Source organism: Raphanus sativus, chromosome 1, assembly GCF_000801105.2.
Source record: "Raphanus sativus cultivar WK10039 chromosome 1, ASM80110v3, whole genome shotgun sequence".
NCBI classification, from domain to species: Eukaryota; Viridiplantae; Streptophyta; class Magnoliopsida; order Brassicales; family Brassicaceae; genus Raphanus; species Raphanus sativus.
The window spans coordinates 20,335,824-20,356,086 of record NC_079511.1 but is presented as its reverse complement, the minus strand read 5'-3'; the positions used below and the strand labels follow the sequence as shown (position 1 = coordinate 20,356,086).

The window sequence follows — 20,263 nt, the reverse complement described above, 5'->3', positions numbered from 1 at the left end:
GACCCAAGACCCGCGCCCGGCCCGGCCGCGGCGGCGCGCGCGTGGGGAGCCACTCCTCTCTCTGACTTGGTTAATCAAGTGTAAGTGTGTTGACATATATATGCATGTGAAAAAACATTCACTTCCCCGATGTGGGACAAACTTGTTTCCTCTTCATTAACTCAATATAAGGCCATTGATTGGGCCATTTATATTCACACGTTTTCAATTAAACGTAAAGCCCATTGGCTTTGTTTAAATTGATCCAACAGTTTACTGCTGACGTCGTTACTTTTTTTTTCTCTCGCTTGTAGTTTTCCTTAATTCAGGACATGGCGAGTTGGAAAGTCAAACAGAAGAGCACAGGAACTCCTGGAACCCTCAATATAGTAAGGAAGAATACATCTTCTCTTTGGCTTATTTACTTTCTAAGAATTAGTGACTACTTGTTGAGCAAATTATGATGATTTTCCACTTTTCGTTGAGTTATTAATTATCATCATTGAAACAATATATAAATTCGTAGATGGAAGGGATGCTGACTTTCGAGCCAAATGATGAGACATCAGATTTAAAGCTTCAAGTGCAGTCTCAGAACATCGAGAGTATATGTTATTCTTAGATTTACACTAAGTCATAACTACTAATCAGATTCATAACAACCAATTAATTTCTTCTTGGTATAAACTTGTCAGGCAAAAAAATTCCAAAATATATATGGTACTTTTAAGTTGGTTTAAATAATTGATAATATATATAAATAGTCATATGTAAATATCTAAAATCGTTTAAGTATACTCAAAATACTAAAAATATTTAAAAATTATGGATTCTCTATTCAAGTATTTAAATCAAACCAATTTATATGTTAAGTTTAGGTATTTTGATATATGTTATTCAAATTTATATGTAATATATTATTTTGTTTATATTTAAAGAATATAATGAATTTTAAAAACAATTTATCCGAACACGGACGAACCACAAAGATCCAAATCGAATCCAAACCAAAATTTAGAAATATCCGAATGAGACTGAAATCTTTGACCCCGGGAACCAGAAATCCAAACAGACCCGAACTGAAAATATTTTCCAATAATGTACGTACTATCATATAAATAATCACAAATATTATATTTTAAAAATTTAGTGTCAAATAAAAATACATAATTTAAGTTGGTATATGAAATTTGACTTTTATTGTATTTTCTTATACATATTGAAAACATTTTTCAATAATGGTTATTGGAAAATATTTTAGTAAAAGTAAAATTTTGAATATATGTATATGTTGAATCAGTTTTTGATATAAATCAACTTTAAATTATTCTTTTGATTTGAAATATATATATAAAGTTTAAATTTTTTTTATGATTATTCTAGACCAATGATTTTTTAGATAATTAGATTAGCTAATTTTCATATATTTTAAAGTTTACCCAAGTACATTGTTTCTCTTTTTTATAATATAATAAATTTCAGTTTTTCTTAATAACATAAATTCTTTTTTTTTTAATATATTGCTATATTTGTTTCCAAACAACATTATATTTCTTTTTATACTGCTATCCAAATTTCAAAACAAATGTTTTTTAAAACTGTTATTCATGTTTTCAAACAAACTCAATTTGTACTTTAGTTTTAATAATATAGATAATAAATGTATTTTGTGAATTAATTTGTGTAGTGTCAATTTTAAATCTAGTGACACATTCTGTAAATAACATATTTGGTTAAGGTTTGTGAATAATATAAATAAAGATTGTAATATGGGCCATATACGTAAAATAAAGGCCAAACAATATAAACTATTACTAACTAAACCTGTGAATTTTTGGGCTGACAAAGTGACAGACGATGAGAATCGGTAGGGAATGCACTAAACGACTGTGTTTTCATTCCAATGGCATAATGATGTAATTTTTGTGGAAAACTTAAGGCTAATTACTATTTGTACTTCAGTTTTAATAGATTAGATATGTTAAAAGTTGCACCATAAACTATGTTATATTCATGGTACTTGACCTTTCCTCGAGTTTCAGATTTTTAATGAGAGGCCGGCTGTTAGGCACGCATTTGTAAACTATGTTCCGAGTAAGGTAATAAATAATTCAAAACACTATGACAATCTTTGTTTATAGGTATAGTCATCAAATACGACGAATTATTTTGACTGGCTCTGGTAGCTATTATTTTCCTACTCCAGATGACAGAAAAAAAGACTTCTGGACAAAATATTTTAGAGCAGAATATCTTTACAGCACAAAAAACACAGCAGTAGCTGAAGCAGAAGCTGCCGAGGATGAGGTTCTCTCTGTTTTTCTCAAGCCAGATGAGATTTTGGCTCAAGAAGCTCGTCAAAAGGTTATTATTTCTCTTCTACAGTTTAATGATTTCCAATGTGAAGCATATCAATCTGATTTGAATGTGTTAACGCCTGCAGATTAGACGAGTTGATCCAAGTCTTGACATGGTGGCTGACCAGGGAGATGACTACACTCACACTATGGTAAGCTGACTAGGTTCACTACTTTAATAGTTAGCGTGTGTGAGAAGCAGCCAAGAAACTAATATCCTGAAACACAAATCTATAATCTGACATTGTGCTCTTTGTATGTATGCGGTTGAGAGGTTATTTATCATATTACTTACGTTGAGATTAATTTCCCATAACACAGGATCTTGATGAACAACAGAATGGTAAATTTGGAAGAAGATTGCTTTCGCAAGATCTTAATGGCCATTCTGCTGCTGTATTGGAGGGCATATACATTGGTGAAACACCTTCTAAGCCATCCTCCCCCCCCCCATTGATTATTTCTCACCTTACGTTTTCTGTACAGCTGTTGATTGTTTACAAAGTCTATTGCTCACTTATTTCCTTTAATATTTGGAAAGCAGATGTTGAGTCAGATGCTTCGAGGACTATCGCAGAGGCTCTCACACTGGCTAAACAAGGTTTTGTATTTCATTCGACCATGTTCTTCTTTTGTTTTTTTTTCCTCATGCTGATCCAATACCTGTCTTTGGCAGTAAGCAAAGCCAGCAAAGACGCTTATCAGGAGAGACTGGAGAAATAGTCACGGGCAATAGTAATGGAGGCTCTTCAAGAACCAAAAAACTTCTCATTCGTACCGCTTTCTATCAAGGTTTGGCTTTTTTAATTCATTAAGTGTTTTCCACTGCTGCATAAAATCATATTACCCTTTTTTCTTATTTTGGAATCAAGGAACCTCATGATTACTTTGAACCTCAACAAGGAAACGTACTCATTGAACTTAGAGTAGCGAGGTCATCAACGAGAAATGTCCATGACGCTTATCTGTCTCTAAAAAACTCCCTTGTGGAGTTGAGAACTAAAGCATTAGGTGATCCCTTGATTAAACCTGAAGTTTCTTTCAAGGTACTGCTATATAGTTAATTGTGTGCTAACCAAAAGAGAACCTTCAAGGCCTATTTGCTTCTTGCCTAAGCTGAAATTTTGCTAAACACTACTCAGGTTTTCAGTGAGTTAACCCAAACTATCTCAAATGCCAAGACTGATAACGGGATGAACCCGCCAGAGAGAATCCTGGACAGATTACCTCAATCCACGAAAGATGATATTTTACATGTGAGTTGTGTAATATGTTCCGTATTAGTAACAAGAATCTCTCTCTCTATATATATATTGTTATAATAGTATGTCTATATATATTTTTTTTGGTCAATAATAGTATGTCTATATATTTTTATGTCATTTGTAGCATTCGACATTAATAACAGAACTACAGAGACATTTTTGGTCGTCTTACCCAATAACAAGCACATCTTTCTACCAAGGTAACTTTTTTATTTCTAATGTTTCACAATCTCCAAGATTCTGGAATTTCTTACACGTAGATTCTTCTGGGATTTCTCAGGTTGGTAGGTTGAAGGATGCAATGCTCAATATTTATTCGCAACTCGAGGTAAGCAATAAAAATTTCCAAGTCCTATTAGAACAATAGTTTTCTTCAAACCAATGTATCATAATTTATAAATGTGTTTGAAAACAACATTTGACCACAATTCCATGTGCATTGCTCCCTTAATATTAAACCACATTTTACTCAGGCAATGAAAAACTCAATGCGATCTGATACCCGACATGAGGTTTCTTTACTGGTTTGTTCAATGCAAAAGGTTAGCTTCTTTTTTCCAGTACCTAGTTAGAGAGTAGAGTTTTGCGACATATATTCTCGATCCACATTGTTTCTAACTGGTTTAACCAGCCAAAATTTTGAGTGTATAATCCGCTTATGAATTGACCTTGACCTATTTTTCTGGTAGACTCTTCACGCTGCATTCCAACACTACGATGCTGACTTACAAAGAAGAAGCGCTTAACAGCGTTGGAGGCTGCGACCGCAAAATACCAAATGGGTGTGTTATAGAAGACAAACGATGATACAAAATCACTGCGAGATCTTTGTTTTGTTTCATCCATCTTAACTGGTGTCTTTGAGATTTATCATCTGTTACGTTATTGTTCATTTCATCAACCATTGTAGATAAAAAACGGCGTTAATACATTTATAGTTTGGCAAGGCGTTAAGATTGTACAGTTCAGTCTTTGTATTTGGAAATAACAAATAGAATTTCCCTCATAAAAGCAAACTTTCCGTTTGACATTTAGTTTTGTATCATAATAGATAGCATAAGAACTATCAGATTATTATGGCCTTGGCGTTCCAATCGGGTTTTTTTCGGGTTCATTCGGGTTTCTGGTTTCGCCTTCATGAATTTCAGCCTAATTTAGACATTATAAATGTTCGAATTGGAATCCGTTCAAGTTTAGTCGGGTTTAGTTCGAGTTTAATTACATCTCCAAGAACCGGTTGAACCAGAAATAGTTTACGGTTTTGGATATTTGTTGGGTTATCGGTTCCAAAACATTGATTTATACTTGATCAAACTCAATATATTTTCGATATCTAATACAATAAAATTGGTTTTTTCTCCATAAGGGAAAAAAATGCCACATGACCTCCTTTAAAACACTTCACGAATTAAACATAACAATTTATCTTTCTTGGCTTCGTACAATTGTTGTTTGATGGGCTTCATTAATCTATTGGGCTGAATGGTTGCGATTAGTCTCTACCATCTTTCTCTTCTTTTTGTATCTGCGTCTCCGACCGGTTACCTCCATCGAATCTCCCTTTGTATATGTTAAATCACTGTTTCCAACGCAAGCTTGTTAAAGATTTAGAATCCGGCGGCGATGTCTTCTCTATTGATTTTCAACTCACCTTTAAATTTTTTTTGGAACGTTACGAAAATCAGATGCAATCAAGCATCCCTACTAACACGCCATAATTAACCACGTCTCCCACTTCTCACATGATTTATCTTTCAATGCATCCTCCATTACTGCCATAGTGTGAATTATCCACTATAAATAAGTAATCTCATTCCATCGAAACTGTATCTTCATTCCTCTCCATCATATCTATTTATATAAATTAGAGTTTACTCTCTCCTAAGATATGCCACATGGGATGCCAGCACAACATTCAGAGGCTACTGAGCCGACACGTGTCCCCATCTTTAAAACGCTGCGCTTCTAATTTTTTTCGTTTAGGCTTCTCTTTAAAGCTGTGCGTCCTTTTTATTTTGTTTCCGTGCGGGTTTATTTTGTGCCGGCCTGTTAGACGAAAATGGGCTTCGTTTATTTGTTCAAGGCCCTGCGAACATGACCGTAGACGGCGCTAAACCTAATTCTATCATTCGTTGCTTTGTGTTTGTGTACGGTGCAGAGGATGGCGATCGATTGTTCTCGATCTTCCTGAAACGGTAGGCGTCTTTAGTCACATTAATACATAAGCCCACTAAGAGCCATTCAATGCGTCGTTACCGTCGGAGAAATCTATAATCTATGCTATAATTAGGTTAGTATATCCCTTTTGGAGATCTTGCTCTCTTCATATCTCTGCTATTTATCTCCTTTACTCCCGATCTTCTACTCAACTCTCTCAATGGCAACTCTATGGTGTTTTTTTTTTCTGATTTGAAGTCTGGGAGGTGTTCATCGGTTGTGGAGGCTAGGAATGTCAAGTTTATGTGAGTGAATTTTCGATTTTTTACTCTTCTATATACTGAGTGTTTCGAGATATTATGATCCGGCATGCTGTTTATTTTCTGGTGGATTTATGTTGATCATTAGCGTTGATAGTGTTTTCTGTGAATCTGAACATGTTATATAGCATTGAGATCGATTTCCGGTTAAGTAGTAATGATTGTGTAATTTTTTTAAAAAAATTCCCTTTTTACGTGTTCTTTATGCAATTCGGTTTAGAAGTAATTCGGTTTGCATGTAAAGATTTATTTTGAGTATTTTCAACCTCTTGATTGTTGTGATATATTGTTCTAGCTAAGCCACCTACATTATCTGAGATACTCCCGTTTAATCTCAAAGCTGATCAGATACAACGCCAAGGACGAGACTAAAGGGAAGAAGAGGAAACATGACTCTGATGCTGAGCTAAAAGAAAATTCTTCAGATGAAGATGAAAAGAGACCAAAAGAGATGAAGATCATGAAAAGAGCTAAGAACGTAAAGTCTCGAGTCTTTAGTGTCTCTGTTTTGTTACTTCGTTTATACAAAGATCTAATTTTTTTGTTGTTTTCTTTAAAGTCTCTGTTTTGTTGCAAGAGAGCTTAAATCTATAAGATCCGACCTGAGTTTCATCCAAGAAAGTTGTGGGTTGCTTGAAGAAGAGAACAAAAGACTCAGAGAAGGGTTTGTGAAAAGTGTTAGACCTGAAGAAGATGATCCGGTACTATACAACCTCCAAAAATGCTCTGTTTTTTCCTCTGTTATGCTCTGTTTTTCTTCTCTTATGATCTTGGTTTTGATTATAGGTGAGGCTGCAATTAGAGGTGTTGCTTACGGAGAAAGCGAGATTAGCAAACGAAAACGCGAATTTGGTTAGAGAGAATCAGTGTCTGCGCCAGCTGGTTGAGTACCATCAGATCACATCTTCAGATCTCTTTGCCTCTTATGAACAAGTCGTCCAAGGTTTATGCTTAGACTTATCATCACCTTTTGCTGAAATCGATTATGAACACGAAGAAGAGGAAACAACAGCTCTCCATGTCTCAAAATCCCTCAACGAAAGCTTTGATAAAGCAGAAGAAGAACAAGATTGTTAATTAATGTCATTTTTGTGAGATCATGTATGTTTGGTAAAATCATAAACTTTTGAGCTATTTCTTGGTCTCCAAGATATAAAGTTGTAGTATCATTCCACTATTTGTTGTAATAGCTGGGTCGACTATTTAATTTGGACTGAACCATAAGCTTTTGAGCAGTTTCTTTTTCTCTAAGATATAATAAAGTTGTAATATCATTCTTTCAATAACTTTAGATAATAAACATCTTTACTTATCTTTTGCAATTTTCTAAATTGAGTTTTAATCTGCTTTAAAAGCGCTAAGCAATTATGCTAATACCGGTAATACTGATAATCTCAACAAGCCCAAACTAGGTGGAGAAATTAGTCTAAGAGAAACGTTGCGTACACATCTCTCTTAAGAGAAACTTTATTATGATGTAGGTTTGCTTGATCTCTTTGTTGCTCGATTTATTTTACATATATATTTCTATTGTTTTTTATTTACTCACCTGCCCGCCCGTAGGGTGGGTTTGCCCTAGTAGTATATATATCTACACTTTCATAGCTATAGAAGTTAAATTTAATATTGATGTTGATGAGGTTTAACAAAATTGTGAGCTTTTCTGGATGATTTCACTGTTTCTTATCACATTTTGGTTCAGTCATATGAATAAGACTGTTCCAAATCTTTAGGGTTTAGTTCTCGATGACTCGGACCATTACTTCAACAGATCCACCATTAGCTATTGTGGTAGAGAACATATTATTGTAGTGCCGGTCACGTTCTACAGCAAAAGACGACATTCTAAATATCAGTAGCGAGATTGAGTTGGCGAATAGAGGTTAATATCCTTGAAGCTCTAAATAGTATGCTTATCGATCCCTTTCCATTTATAAGACTCTACAGCTTAGTAGAAAGGAGCAACAAAACATGTGTTTGCGGTTTGGCTCCAATAATGTTTTGCATTCCTCAAAATTGCTTGTTTTTAGAAACCACCATCTCACCTATATATATGTGTTCATGGAAGCCAGTATTGGCAATACAATTTGAGAGTTTCATAGGTTGTGACAATCATGTATTTTTGGTTTCATCTCTTTGAAATCTGGTTCTCATCTTCCACCATATGTATCATTAATTTCATCCTAAGTTCTGGTTCAGATTGATATTCATACATTCAGAAAATATTTTTTGTTTAGGTTTGAATAGTTTCTCTTCAAGTTAGTTAGTGTTTTCAATTGTTGCGTTACGATCTCAGGCCAAGGGCGTCTCTAAACTTTAATGTTCCTATGCTTACTGCAGCAAAAGCTCCTGCAGCGCTTTGAACATCAAGTTATTTGTTTTTTATGTTTCAAGTCATGAGTTTACTGCAAATACTCCTCTATGCAGCTGCATCACAAATTGAGGGTTGGTCTCCTTCTTTAGCTGTACCTAAGAAATTAGAAAACAGACCTGTTAGTGAAGAACTTAAAGTCTAACACGAAAATATACTTTTAAGATGGTGAATGAAGCCGATGGGCTATTTGTTGCAAGAAGCAAGAATTGTGCTCATATATATGGCATATCTTTCAATTTCCACAATCCTATCTCTGCAACCTTTTCATGCTTCTTGGATAAGAGCGTTGATATATGGTGTTTTATACATCATTGTATATATGTTTTCTAATTAGTTTTCAAGTCTTTATCGAGTCTCTCTAGTCTTTTTCGAGTCATTACAGGTCTGGAGTTGCACTGGATGGGAGATGGACCTGCTGGAACAAAAGAGGCAGAAAACAGTGCAGTTTGGTGATTTTCACGCAGAACAGTCTGATGATTGTTCCTGATCGAGCGGAACAACCCGAGTGATTGTTCCAGCGGCAGAGATTTTTATGGAAACCACTATTATTTCGGGATTTGCCCTAATTATTCTCTTTTTCTCTCCCAACCGCCTGTGGCTTTGATATATCATATTTTCTGTTTTCTCATTATCATTCTATGCTTCTTTTCATAGAAGAAACCATTGGAGACTTGCTTTGTGATTTCATACCTTGTAAAGGGAGAAGGATCTCTCTCTCTCTCGTTTTAGAGAAGATCATCCTGAACCCTCTCTTTGTTTCTGTTATATTTATGCAGTATTATTCATCTATGAACTCTGTGTTTTCTCTGTTCATGGCTGAGTAGTCGGCTAGCTTGTCTAGGGTTCTAGGGTGTTAATTTCGTGAGCTAAACATAGATAAGTGAATCATTTGATTGTCTTCATTCATAACTGTTCTTATTGCTTGCATTAAACTGGCCGTTTAATGTTAGATCATAGGTTTAACCTGTTCATTAACCGTGTAATAGGTTGCTAGATCTGTTTTGAATGAGCATTGCATCCCTAATCAGCGAAAGTAGATATTAGGGTGTTCTGTGAACCTATCGGACCTGATCTCTATTGCTTGCGATTGCTTCTCACCTCAACGACAGTTAGACGGTGAGATCGATCAGCATAGGGAGCAGTACCACGACAGTGGGCTGTTCTACTTGAGTGATCCGAGTTCTAGACTGTTCTTATTAGCACTTGAATAATTGTTTAGCTCACAAGTATTAACACCCGATGAAGTAACCCTAGGCTGGCTTCTCTTTAAATTGAATTCTCATTTATATTATTTTCCTTGCTTTGCACGTTACCCTCAAAACAAAACTCCATATTGTCTTAGCTTAATTTTGATCCCATAGAAATAAAGTGTAATCGTTGGTCTCTGTGGATTCGATCCTAAAGTGCTACATCGACATACCATTCGATTGTGGTAGTGTGCACATTAGGTTAATTGGTGTGCGTGAACACGAATATCAAGCGTCAGTGCCGCCACTCTTTTTTATGGTTTATTGCTTACCTGAATTTCGTCATCTTCTCTAATGCAGTAGTTTACACAACTTAGGTTTTTTTTTTTCATATCCCTGATTTGCTTAGACTAACTCACATGTTTTGATACATGTTGTAGATGTGGCTTATGGGAAGTTTCTCACAAAAGACCTCTCCCAGCTGGCAAGTGGGTAGAGTGCCTCATCATGCCGTGAGCTGACAACACTAAGCAATGCACAGAAGATGAGACACTGTCCAGTACCCTGATAGGTTTTCAATTCTCCGTGTTATACATGCTCTTAATTCACTAACTTCTGCTACTGACGATAGCAATATTAGAATCAAAAAGAAAATCTTGCAAGTGCAGCATGACTGAGTTGAACCTCTATGATCATGCCATAGGGGTCTGTCCTCAGTCCCTCTTTGCATGTAAACTCAATGGTTCCTACCTCTTAGCGAGGATTTCTTTGTCTATGTGAGAAAATTCAAAATCCTTTAATGTTACAGCAAGATGACAAGATGATGTGAATGTGACAGTGGTGAAGTAAGGGTCATGCATGCCCTCCTCTTCGGTTTGGTAAGAAAACCTCACGTTACATTGTCTAACGATTCCAAAATGCAATAAAAATATTTTTCCAGTAGTCATGCTCTCCAGCTAACTCAATCACCATGTAGGAAAAGAACGGTTAGATAGCTATATACAGGGCCGACCCTGAGCCAAGCCTAATGAAATATTTGTTTCAAGCCCCCGAAATTTTTGAAAAAATTTACATGGATATAAGCCCCCAAATTTGTAAAAAAAAAAATTTCAGCCCCCAAATTGTTGAATTCCTTCATGACTCGTCTACAGCCCCCAAAATCTCAGGGCCGGCCCTGGCTATATATATATATATATATTGTGTTGGTCTGTTTAGTTTGAAGATTTTGGATTTTTGGTTTTGTAATGCAGCATGTACGAATGAGCAGGAACATAACCAAATTTGTTGGTATCTTTTTGCTTGGTTTTTAGAATCACGTTACCATTTAATTGATAAATTATATGTTGTTTCATTAACATAATTTGTTTGATTTCAAACTGTTACTTCTAATTCGAAGATTTATTGTATCGTAACAGATCTAATGCATGAGAAGCATGACGGTCGATCATTGTGTACGTTGCCAAGATCTGAGATTAAAAAATCAAACACTTATGTGAGGGTTAACCCCCTTTAATGAGATCTTCTTACAAATCTAGGTATTTAATTAAGTTGATCTAGGTACTTAATTAAGTTGCTTCTTACAGACATACGGAAAGCACGATTCAGAGTTAACATCTTTGCATAACTAAATACAGGTGAGACCGTGGGAGCTGGAGAGAGTTTGGCAGATTTGTTTTGCTGAAGGTGTTATTGTTTCCCATGTTTTAAGAGTTGTAGAATATTTGAATACAATTTTTTTTTTGCTTAAGAATATTTGAATAGACTTGAGTGTACCAGTCTTGAATTATGGAATATTATGCGCCTGTCATGTCAATAAACAACTTTCTGAAAAAAGGTAGCAGCGAAAAATGCATAATAAAGTTTAGTGCTTGGCTTTATGAATGTCATTGATTGGCCTGATTAAGGTACAATTTCTTTGCGGTTTGTCTCAGTTCAGTAATAATTTGTTTATTTTTTAATTTGAGATGGAATATATTTGCGGGCTGAGCTGTTTGTTTGGTGGTTTTCCATCTCAAATACAATGGAAATCATGAACCTAAAGTGAAAAAAATAGGACTGTCTTAGGTTTGCTAAAGATTATTTTAGATCCAAGTTTATGTTGATTCTAAGGTTTTTGCTGAATGCATACAAGGAGTAGATGATTGATTGAAAAGAACTCTATAAAACTATAAACACAAAGCTTCTAACTTCTAAACATAAAAATTACAATAATTGTTTGTATATATAATAAATGTACTCATTGCCAACACAATTTGAAGTTACAAATCTTCAAAAATGTGGAAAATAATACATGAGATAAATATATTGTGCATATATTGTATGGTGATAACATTTGCATGTGATAATATTCTTTTGTAAATATCTAATATGTGTGTTTGATGTCTTAACTATATTCACCTACACTTCAATCATATGGTAAGATTGACATGTTTTGAATAACATACCAAAATCCAACAACCCTAAAACTCTAGAGAGAATAATAAATGAATTTCACCCTTTTGTTTATGGTTTTAAGAAAAAACGGACAATATATAGATGTACAACATACAACTTCACACACCAGCATTTTCTCTACAAACAACTAAGTACGTTAGGTTTACTGAAACTAACAAAGAGCAAAATTATACTGTGTGGTTATTTATCAGCATTTCAGATTTTTAACGAAAGTTAAGATGAAAAATAGGCTGAAACGCATATATAACAAACAACAATTCAGCCATAATATCAGAGTTATCAAAAATAGAAAATATATATAAATGTATAATTGTTATCTTAAAAATTTGAATGACGTATAATTGTAATTTTGGTATTAAAATTTAAAAATTACTTACATTTTAAAGTAAATTAAATATTTTGAAATATTTAATAAAATTTATCTTATATTATATACTTTGTGAAATTACTAACCCGCCCGTAGAGCGAGCCAAACCTTAGTTTTCAATAAATTTGTGTATTCTGCTTTTTAAAACTATATTGTTGTCCTTCAAAATAATTTTGAAAGACTCATATATTAATCTTACGAGACTCACCCTTTAACTATACGTGACAACATGATTTTACGTATCAAAGCCTTGTACGAACGAGAACCATACAAAAACTAAATACTTAACTCCCATACGGTTTGTTATCTAAACTACAAAGCAAACTGTGACATCAAAATAAACCAAAGCAGAACCCGGCCGCATACCCATCCGCATTGAAAACCTCGTTTTCCAAAATCCCCAAATTAAATTTTTTGAAAACAGGAAGAACCCTAATATCGATTTTACAATTCGAGTGTTTAAACCTGAAATATCTTAAATAGAGTTTAAGTATGCTGTCATGTTGGTATTCCATAATATCATTCTTCGAATAGAGGTTGAAAGTAATAAATTGATTCCTATGAATATTTGAAGATTTTGGTTTTGTAGATTGAATTTGGTGATCTCTGAAGCTTCTGGTAATGTTTATAGAGATTCAACAGGATCATAAGAACTCAATAGGAATTCCAAAGAAGTGTTGGTATGGTGAAAAAATCTTTGTATTGATGTCCAAATAGACCACAATCAAACCGACGATGCTTCCAGTGTTCATATGTTGCAACATATAATGCAATTTTAATGCTTTTTTTTAATTTGTGTGATAATACTTTTGATTTTCATTGTTGTGGATGCATAATTAATTTATAGTTTGTGAATGATAACCGCATATTCAAGTGAGTTGGTGAGAAATATTTAAATGGGATTGAGGCATAACATTAAAAATATACATGAGTAAGTAATGAACCCCTAGGATGCTTCTCTGGACGGATATGGATAGATCCTTGTATAAACGAGTCAAAGGACTCAAATTTATCAAGGTGGAGGATCGAATGGTGACACAAGAGGCTGCGGAAAGGCTCCTTGATACTCCTAGGCTTAGATCGGATATGACACACCTTTCTAAAGCCCTTGGGTGTTGATATTACACACCAACAGACTGGATACTACACACCAGACACTCTCTTAACTCGCAAAAGCAAAGGGAGAAGAAAACACAAAGGTTTTGATTAAAGAAGACTTGATAGATTACTAGGGTTGCGGCACACACATATATATATAGTGAGAGACTTGGAACAGGTTCCAATCAACTCAAACTAAAAGGAACACGCTCCTTTAGTCAATGTAGAATTAAAGACACAACATAGATAGAGTTTTTGAAATAAAAGACATAAATACTTAGAGAAATAAAACATAACATAAGGTTCTTCATGTGGTTGGTCCGAGAGCATCATCTAGGAGTTTTGAGCAGCAAGACTATGGCCTCGTTAAAAACCTATCTTTGCAAAACCCATTGGGACAAAAACAAAGATAGGGAAAAAGAGCACACATAGCTTGCTAGCCTAGACAACACTCAGCTTGATGGTGAGATAGCTTGGATGGTAACAAGTGTATCTTGAAGTATCAAGCTTCCTTCAAGACTTTCTTCATGGATCAAACACTTCTTGATTAATCCTCCAATAGCTTCCTTGAGTATCTTAGCTTTGGATCGAGTTATGGGGCCATTGGAAATGACTAAGGCATCATCTTCTTTGGTTGCACCATCTTTAGGCTTCCCATCTTCTTTAGCTAGTTGGAACTCTTCATCTTGATCAGCATGCTGGTCCATGATCATATCATCCCCTCCCTCTTGAAAAGGATTTGTCCTCAAATCGAACTCATCTGCAATAAAAGGGATTAAGTCAGAAACATTAAACCTATTGCTTACATCATACTTCCCTTTGAGATCAAGCTTGTAGGCATTGTTGCTGATATTCTTTATGATCTCAAACGGTCCATCAATCCTCGGCATTAGCTTGGACTTCCTCTCCTTTGGAAATCTTTCCTTCCTTAGGTGAACCCAAACCTAATCACCTACTTCAAAGATCATCTCACGCCTTCCTTTGTTGGCATGCTTAACATACTGCTTGGTTTTCTCTTCAATATTAAGCCTAGCTTGCTCGTGGAGTTGTTTCACCATCTCTGCCTTCCTTTTGCCATAAAAACTGATCCTTTCACACTCAGGTAAAGGTATTAGATCCAAAGGAGAGGTGGGATTAAACCCATAAACAATTTCAAAAGGGGAAAACTTAGAAGCAGAATGCACAGCATGATTATATGCAAATTCACAATGTGGCAAATGATCTTCCCAAGACTTCAGATTCTTTTTAATGAATGCACGCAAGAGAGTACCTAGAGTTCTATTAACTACTTCAGTTTGTCCATCAGTTTGCGGATGACAAGTAGTAGAGAACAACAGTTTAGTACCTAGTTTAGACCATAGAGTTTTCCAAAAATAACTAAGAAACTTAGCATCTCTATCAGAAACAATAGTCCTAGGCATGCCATGAATGCGCACAATCTCTTTAAAGAACAGGTTAGCAACATGCAATGCATCATCAGTTTTGTGACATGCTATGAAATGAGCCATTTTTGAGAATCTATCAACAACAACAAAGATAGAATCCTTTCCAGTTCTAGTTCTAGGCAATCCCACAATAAAATCCATAGATATGTCATTCCAAGGGTGATAAGGAATAGGGAGAGGAGTATACAAACCATGTGACTGAACCTTAGACTTAGCTTGTTTACAAGTTGCACACCTCTCACAAATTCTTTCCACATCTCTTTTCATCCGAGGCCAAAAGAAGTGATCCTGCAAGGTTTTAAGAGTCTTTGTAACACCAAAGTGACCCATAAGGCTTCCTCCATGAGATTCCCTGACAAATAACTCTCTCAAAGAACAGTTAGGCACACACAAACGGTTATAGAAAAGAAATCCATCATGCCTAAAGTAATGCCCAGTAGCAACCTTTTCATAAGAGTTATAAGCATCTTTAAAATCGGAATCAGTCTCATACATACCTTTAATATGCTCAAAACCTAATAGTTTAACATCAAGAGTGTTTAAGAGAGCATATCTTCTTGATAGTGCATCAGCAACTATATTCTCCTTACCTTGTTTGTATTTGATCACATAAGGGAAGGTTTCAATGAATTCTACCCATCTGGCGTGCCTCTTACTGAGCTTGTTCTGGCCTTTAAGGTACTTGAGAGACTCATGATCAGTGTGGATTACGAACTCCTTGGGCCATAGATAATAGTGCCAAGTCTGCAAGGCCCTCACCAAAGCATAGAGTTCCTTATCATAAGTTGCATAGTTGAGAGTGGCTCCTCCAAGCTTCTCACTAAAGTATGCAATAGGTCTTTTCTCCTGCATAAGAACAACACCAATACCAATTCCTGAGGCATCACATTCAATCTCAAAAGTTTTATTAAAATCAGGAAGTATAAGAAGAGGGGCATTAGTAAGCTTCTCTTTAAGGCATTGGAATGCAGCTTCTTGTGTGTCTCCCCATTTGAATCCTATGTCTTTCTTGACAACCTCAGTCAAGGGAGCTGCTATAGTACTGAAATCCCTCACAAATCGCCTATAGAAGCCAGCAAGTCCATGGAAGCTCCTTACTTCACTCACTGTCTTAGGGATGGGCCATTCTCGTATAGCTTTCACCTTCTCTGGATCCACTTTCACTCCATCTGCACTCACAATAAAACCTAGGAAGACCAAGTTATCCGTACAGAAAGTGCATTTCTTAAGGTTAGCAAAAAGCTTTTCTTTTCTCAAAACATCAAGGACAGCCTTAAGATGACCTATATGCTCTTCTAGACTCTGGCTGTAAACTAGGATATCATCAAAGTAAACCACAACAAACAATCCTATAAAGGACCTAAGAATATGGTTCATTAATCTCATGAAAGTACTAGGAGCATTGGTTAATCCAAAGGGCATAACTAACCACTCGTACAACCCATGCTTAGTTTTAAAAGCAGTTTTCCATTCATCTCCCTCTTTCATCCTAATTTGATGATACCCACTCTTAAGATCTATCTTAGAAAAGATGCTAGAACCATGCAATTCATCAAGCATATCATCTAATCTAGGAATAGGGTGGCGATACTTAACTGTTATGTTGTTGATTGCTCTACAATCAACACACATGCGCCAGTTTCCATCTTTCTTAGGCACCAGAAGCACTGGAACAGCACAAGGACTCATGCTTTCACGGATATGACCTTTCTTCATCAGTTCCTCAACCTGTCTTTGGAGCTCCTTGGTCTCAACCGGGTTAGTTATGTAGGCTGGTCTATTGGGAAGAGTAGAACCTGGTACAAAATCTATCTGATGCTCAATCCCTCGTATAGGTGGTAAACCCGTGGGGCTATCTTCTGGAAACACATCTTGATAATCCTGTAAAAGAGCTGACATCTCACTCGGATACACCGGTGTGCAATCAGTTAGACTAACAAGAGATTCTTTTAAAACAAATAAGAGAACTGATTGATTAGAGTAGAGAGATCTTTTGATGTCACCAGTTTTGGCATAGAAGTTGTGGTTCTTATCAGGCTTGAGATCAATCTCTTTCTTTTTCTGAAGTTGTAATTGATCTTCATGTACTTCTTTAGGAGTTAGAGGCACTAGGGTAGTCTTCTTGCCGTTGAACTCAAAAGAATGTTTATTGGTGAAGCCATCATGAGTGACACGTCTATCAAACTGCCAAGGCCTTCCAAGCAATATGTGACTGGCTTCCATGGGTATCACGTCACAGAGGATGTCATCTTCATATCTCCCAATGGATAAGGGTACAGAAACCTGAGTAGATACCCTCATCTCGCCTTCTTCATTAAGCCATTGCAGTCGGTAAGGCTTGGGATGTTTATGAGTTTGTAGGCCAAGCTTCTTTACCATTATCTCACTAGCAACATTGACACAGCTTCCACCATCAATGATCAGACTACAGACCTTTCCTTGCACCATACAGCGGGTGTAGAACAAGTTTTCCCTCTGTTCTTGCTCCTCGGTCTTGCTTTGTAGGCTGAGTGTTCTTCTTGCAACCAAAAGCCTACCATGAACTGGTTTCTCTTCGTATTCTGCTTCTGAAGATTCTTGCTCAGTCTCTGGTCTCTCATCTTCAGATTCATACTCGCCATTCTCCAAAAGAACCATAACTCTCTTGTTGGTACACTCATTAGCATAGTGCCCACGCCCTTGACACTTAAAGCACTTCAAATCTCTTGCACGCGAGCTGGTAGCCTCTGCTTTACCTTTATCCTTGCTATAGATACTACTAGGCTTAGACTCTTCCTTTGGCTGTGGTTTGACCTCTTTCTGATAGCTTGGTTTATCTTCCTTAGAAGTCTGGTATCTACTGGAACTATAGCTGCCACGCGCATGACTTCTTCTCTTAACTTGTTGCTCTACCAAGATAGCTTTGTGTAGCATCTCCCCTATCTCCAAGTAGTGCTGCATCTCTACCCTGTCTTGTATCTCACGGTTGAGCCCACCAAGAAACCGTGCCATGGTAGCTTCACTATCTTCAGAAACCTTAGCTCTCAACATAAGCAACTCCATCTCTTGATAGTATTCCTCCACAGACTTGGAACCTTGGGTAAGAAGCCTCAGCTTTTGGTGAAGATCACGGTGATAGTGGCTGGAAACAAACCTCCTACGCATCAAAGACTTCATCTCAGCCCATGTCTCAATAGGAAACTCCCCATTGCGCCTTTTGTTTGTAACCAACTGATCCCACCAACTCAATGCATAGTCATTGAACTCAGTAGCAGCAACTTGAACCTTTTTAATCTCAGAGTAGTGTTGACAATTAAAGACAAGCTCTATCTTCTTTTCCCACTCAAGATATGCATCCGGATCAGCCTTGCCATGGAAAGGAGGGATCTTAAGCTTCAATCCTGATAGCTCATTGCGCCTATGCCTTCTGCCCTCATGATCATGTCGTGATCTCCTACTGCTGTGTCTTGATCCAGAGCTATGGCTACTTCTCTCATAGAAGTTATCAGTCTCTTCTGATCCAGCATGCTCACGACGACCATGCCTATTGCTCCTTGGCTCACGTCTCTGCTCAGCATTCTGGTCTTGTCTATCAGATAGCCTTTGATCGAGTTTATCCTCCAACAACTTCTCCATGGCTGCAAGGATATCTTTGGTGATTGCTTCTTGTAATAGCTTGTTTCTTCTCATAAGAGTTGCCTCATCATCCTCGGATCCCATTGCTTCCTGATTCACAAAAGATTTGAACAAGTAAGTAGTTCAAAGAAATCAAAACACAAAGGATTCAAATAAGGAAACAAGAAAATTTTAAAACAAGGCGGCAAAGGATACTTGAACAATACGCAACGATTTGAATTCCTTTTCAGTTTCGAAATACAACAACACAAATCAGATTCTAACAGATGACGAAATGAGATGAAACAGATAAGGATCTATCACTTCTAACAACAGATCGAGACTCACAAACACAATAGAACTTTCGGATTTTGAAAACTTGAAACGAGATTGATGAGAAGTTGAAAAGTTCTTAATGAAAACTTGATTGAAACTCTTAGATCTATCAATGATGATCACGAAAACAATAGATCTATCAGTTATAATGATGAAAAGAAGCAGATCTAGTGAACAATAACTCAAGAACACAGATCTATCAATGATATGAATGGTGATGAACAGATCGGATGAGAATGATAAGAGAAATCGAAACTCCCCTTCCAGAGTGCTCTGATACCACTTAATGAACCCCTAGGATGCTTCTCTGGACGGATATGGATAGATCCTTGTATAAACGAGTCAAAGGACTCAAGTTTATCAAGGTGGAGGATCGAATGGTGACTCAAGAGGCTGCGGAAAGGCTCCTTGATACTCCTAGGCTTAGATCGGATATGACACACCTTTCTAAAGCCCTTGGGTGTTGGATATTACACACCAACAGACTGGATACTACACACCAGACACTCTCTTAACTCGCAAAAGCAAAGGGAGAAGAAAACACAATGGTTTTGATTAAAGAAGACTTGATAGATTACTAGGGTTGCGGCACACACATATATATATAGTGAGAGACTTGGAACAGGTTCCAATCAACTCAAACTAAAAGGAACACGCTCCTTTAGTCAATGTAGAATTAAAGACACAACATAGATAGAGTTTTGAAATAAAAGACATAAATACTTAGAGAAATAAAACATAACATAAGGTTCTTCATGTGGTTGGTCCGAGAGCATCATCTAGGAGTTTTGAGCAGCAAGACTATGGCCTCGTTAAAAACCTATCTTTGCAAAACCCATTGGGACAAAAACAAAGATAGGGAAAAAGAGCACACATAGCTTGCTAGCCTAGACAACACTCAGTTTGATGGTGAGATAGCTTGGATGGTAACAAGTGTATCTTGAAGTATCAAGCTTCCTTCAAGACTTTCTTCATGGATCAAACACTTCTTAATTAATCCTCCAATAGCTTCCTTGAGTATCTTAGCTTTGGATCGAGTTATGGGGCCATTGGAAATGACTAAGGCATCATCTTCTTTGGTTGCACCATCTTTAGGCTTCCCATCTTCTTTAGCTAGTTTGAACTCTTCATCTTGATCAGCATGCTGGTCCATGATCATATCAGTAAGAAAAGTTGGTCGAAAAGATAATGGAAGCACACAAAAACCAAACGATCAACAGAATCAGAAGTAATGGAGTCAGAACATAAATAGAGGCAATGACAATGATTCCCAAGAAAAGAAAAGAAATCAAAGAATACAACTAATGGAAACATAATCATTAAAACGACG

The 20,263-nt window shown here is 36.3% G+C and overlaps 2 protein-coding genes and 1 pseudogene across 2 annotated transcripts; 2 read left to right on the top strand and 1 right to left on the bottom strand.

The window, feature by feature from the left end:
• The first annotated feature begins 1,077 nt into the window (after nucleotides 1-1,077).
• LOC108847569 (general transcription and DNA repair factor IIH subunit TFB1-1-like) lies at nucleotides 1,078-4,347 on the top strand (annotated as a pseudogene).
• Nucleotides 4,348-6,050: 1,703 nt separating this feature from the next.
• LOC108847561 (uncharacterized) lies at nucleotides 6,051-7,270 on the top strand. Its single transcript, XM_056990400.1, has 5 exons — nucleotides 6,051-6,063; nucleotides 6,167-6,243; nucleotides 6,374-6,561; nucleotides 6,638-6,779; nucleotides 6,865-7,270. Exons 1-5 carry the CDS (start codon nucleotides 6,051-6,053, stop codon nucleotides 7,153-7,155), a joined length of 711 nt encoding a protein of 236 aa, XP_056846380.1. The 3' UTR covers nucleotides 7,156-7,270.
• A 6,617-nt stretch (nucleotides 7,271-13,887) lies between these two features.
• LOC130497522 (uncharacterized) lies at nucleotides 13,888-18,702 on the bottom strand. Its single transcript, XM_056990396.1, has 6 exons — nucleotides 16,710-18,702; nucleotides 16,047-16,172; nucleotides 15,191-15,878; nucleotides 14,365-14,485; nucleotides 14,044-14,256; nucleotides 13,888-13,932 (listed from the first exon to the last, which is right to left on the bottom strand). Exons 1-6 carry the CDS (start codon nucleotides 18,700-18,702, stop codon nucleotides 13,888-13,890), a joined length of 3,186 nt encoding a protein of 1,061 aa, XP_056846376.1.
• Nucleotides 18,703-20,263: the final 1,561 nt, after the last annotated feature.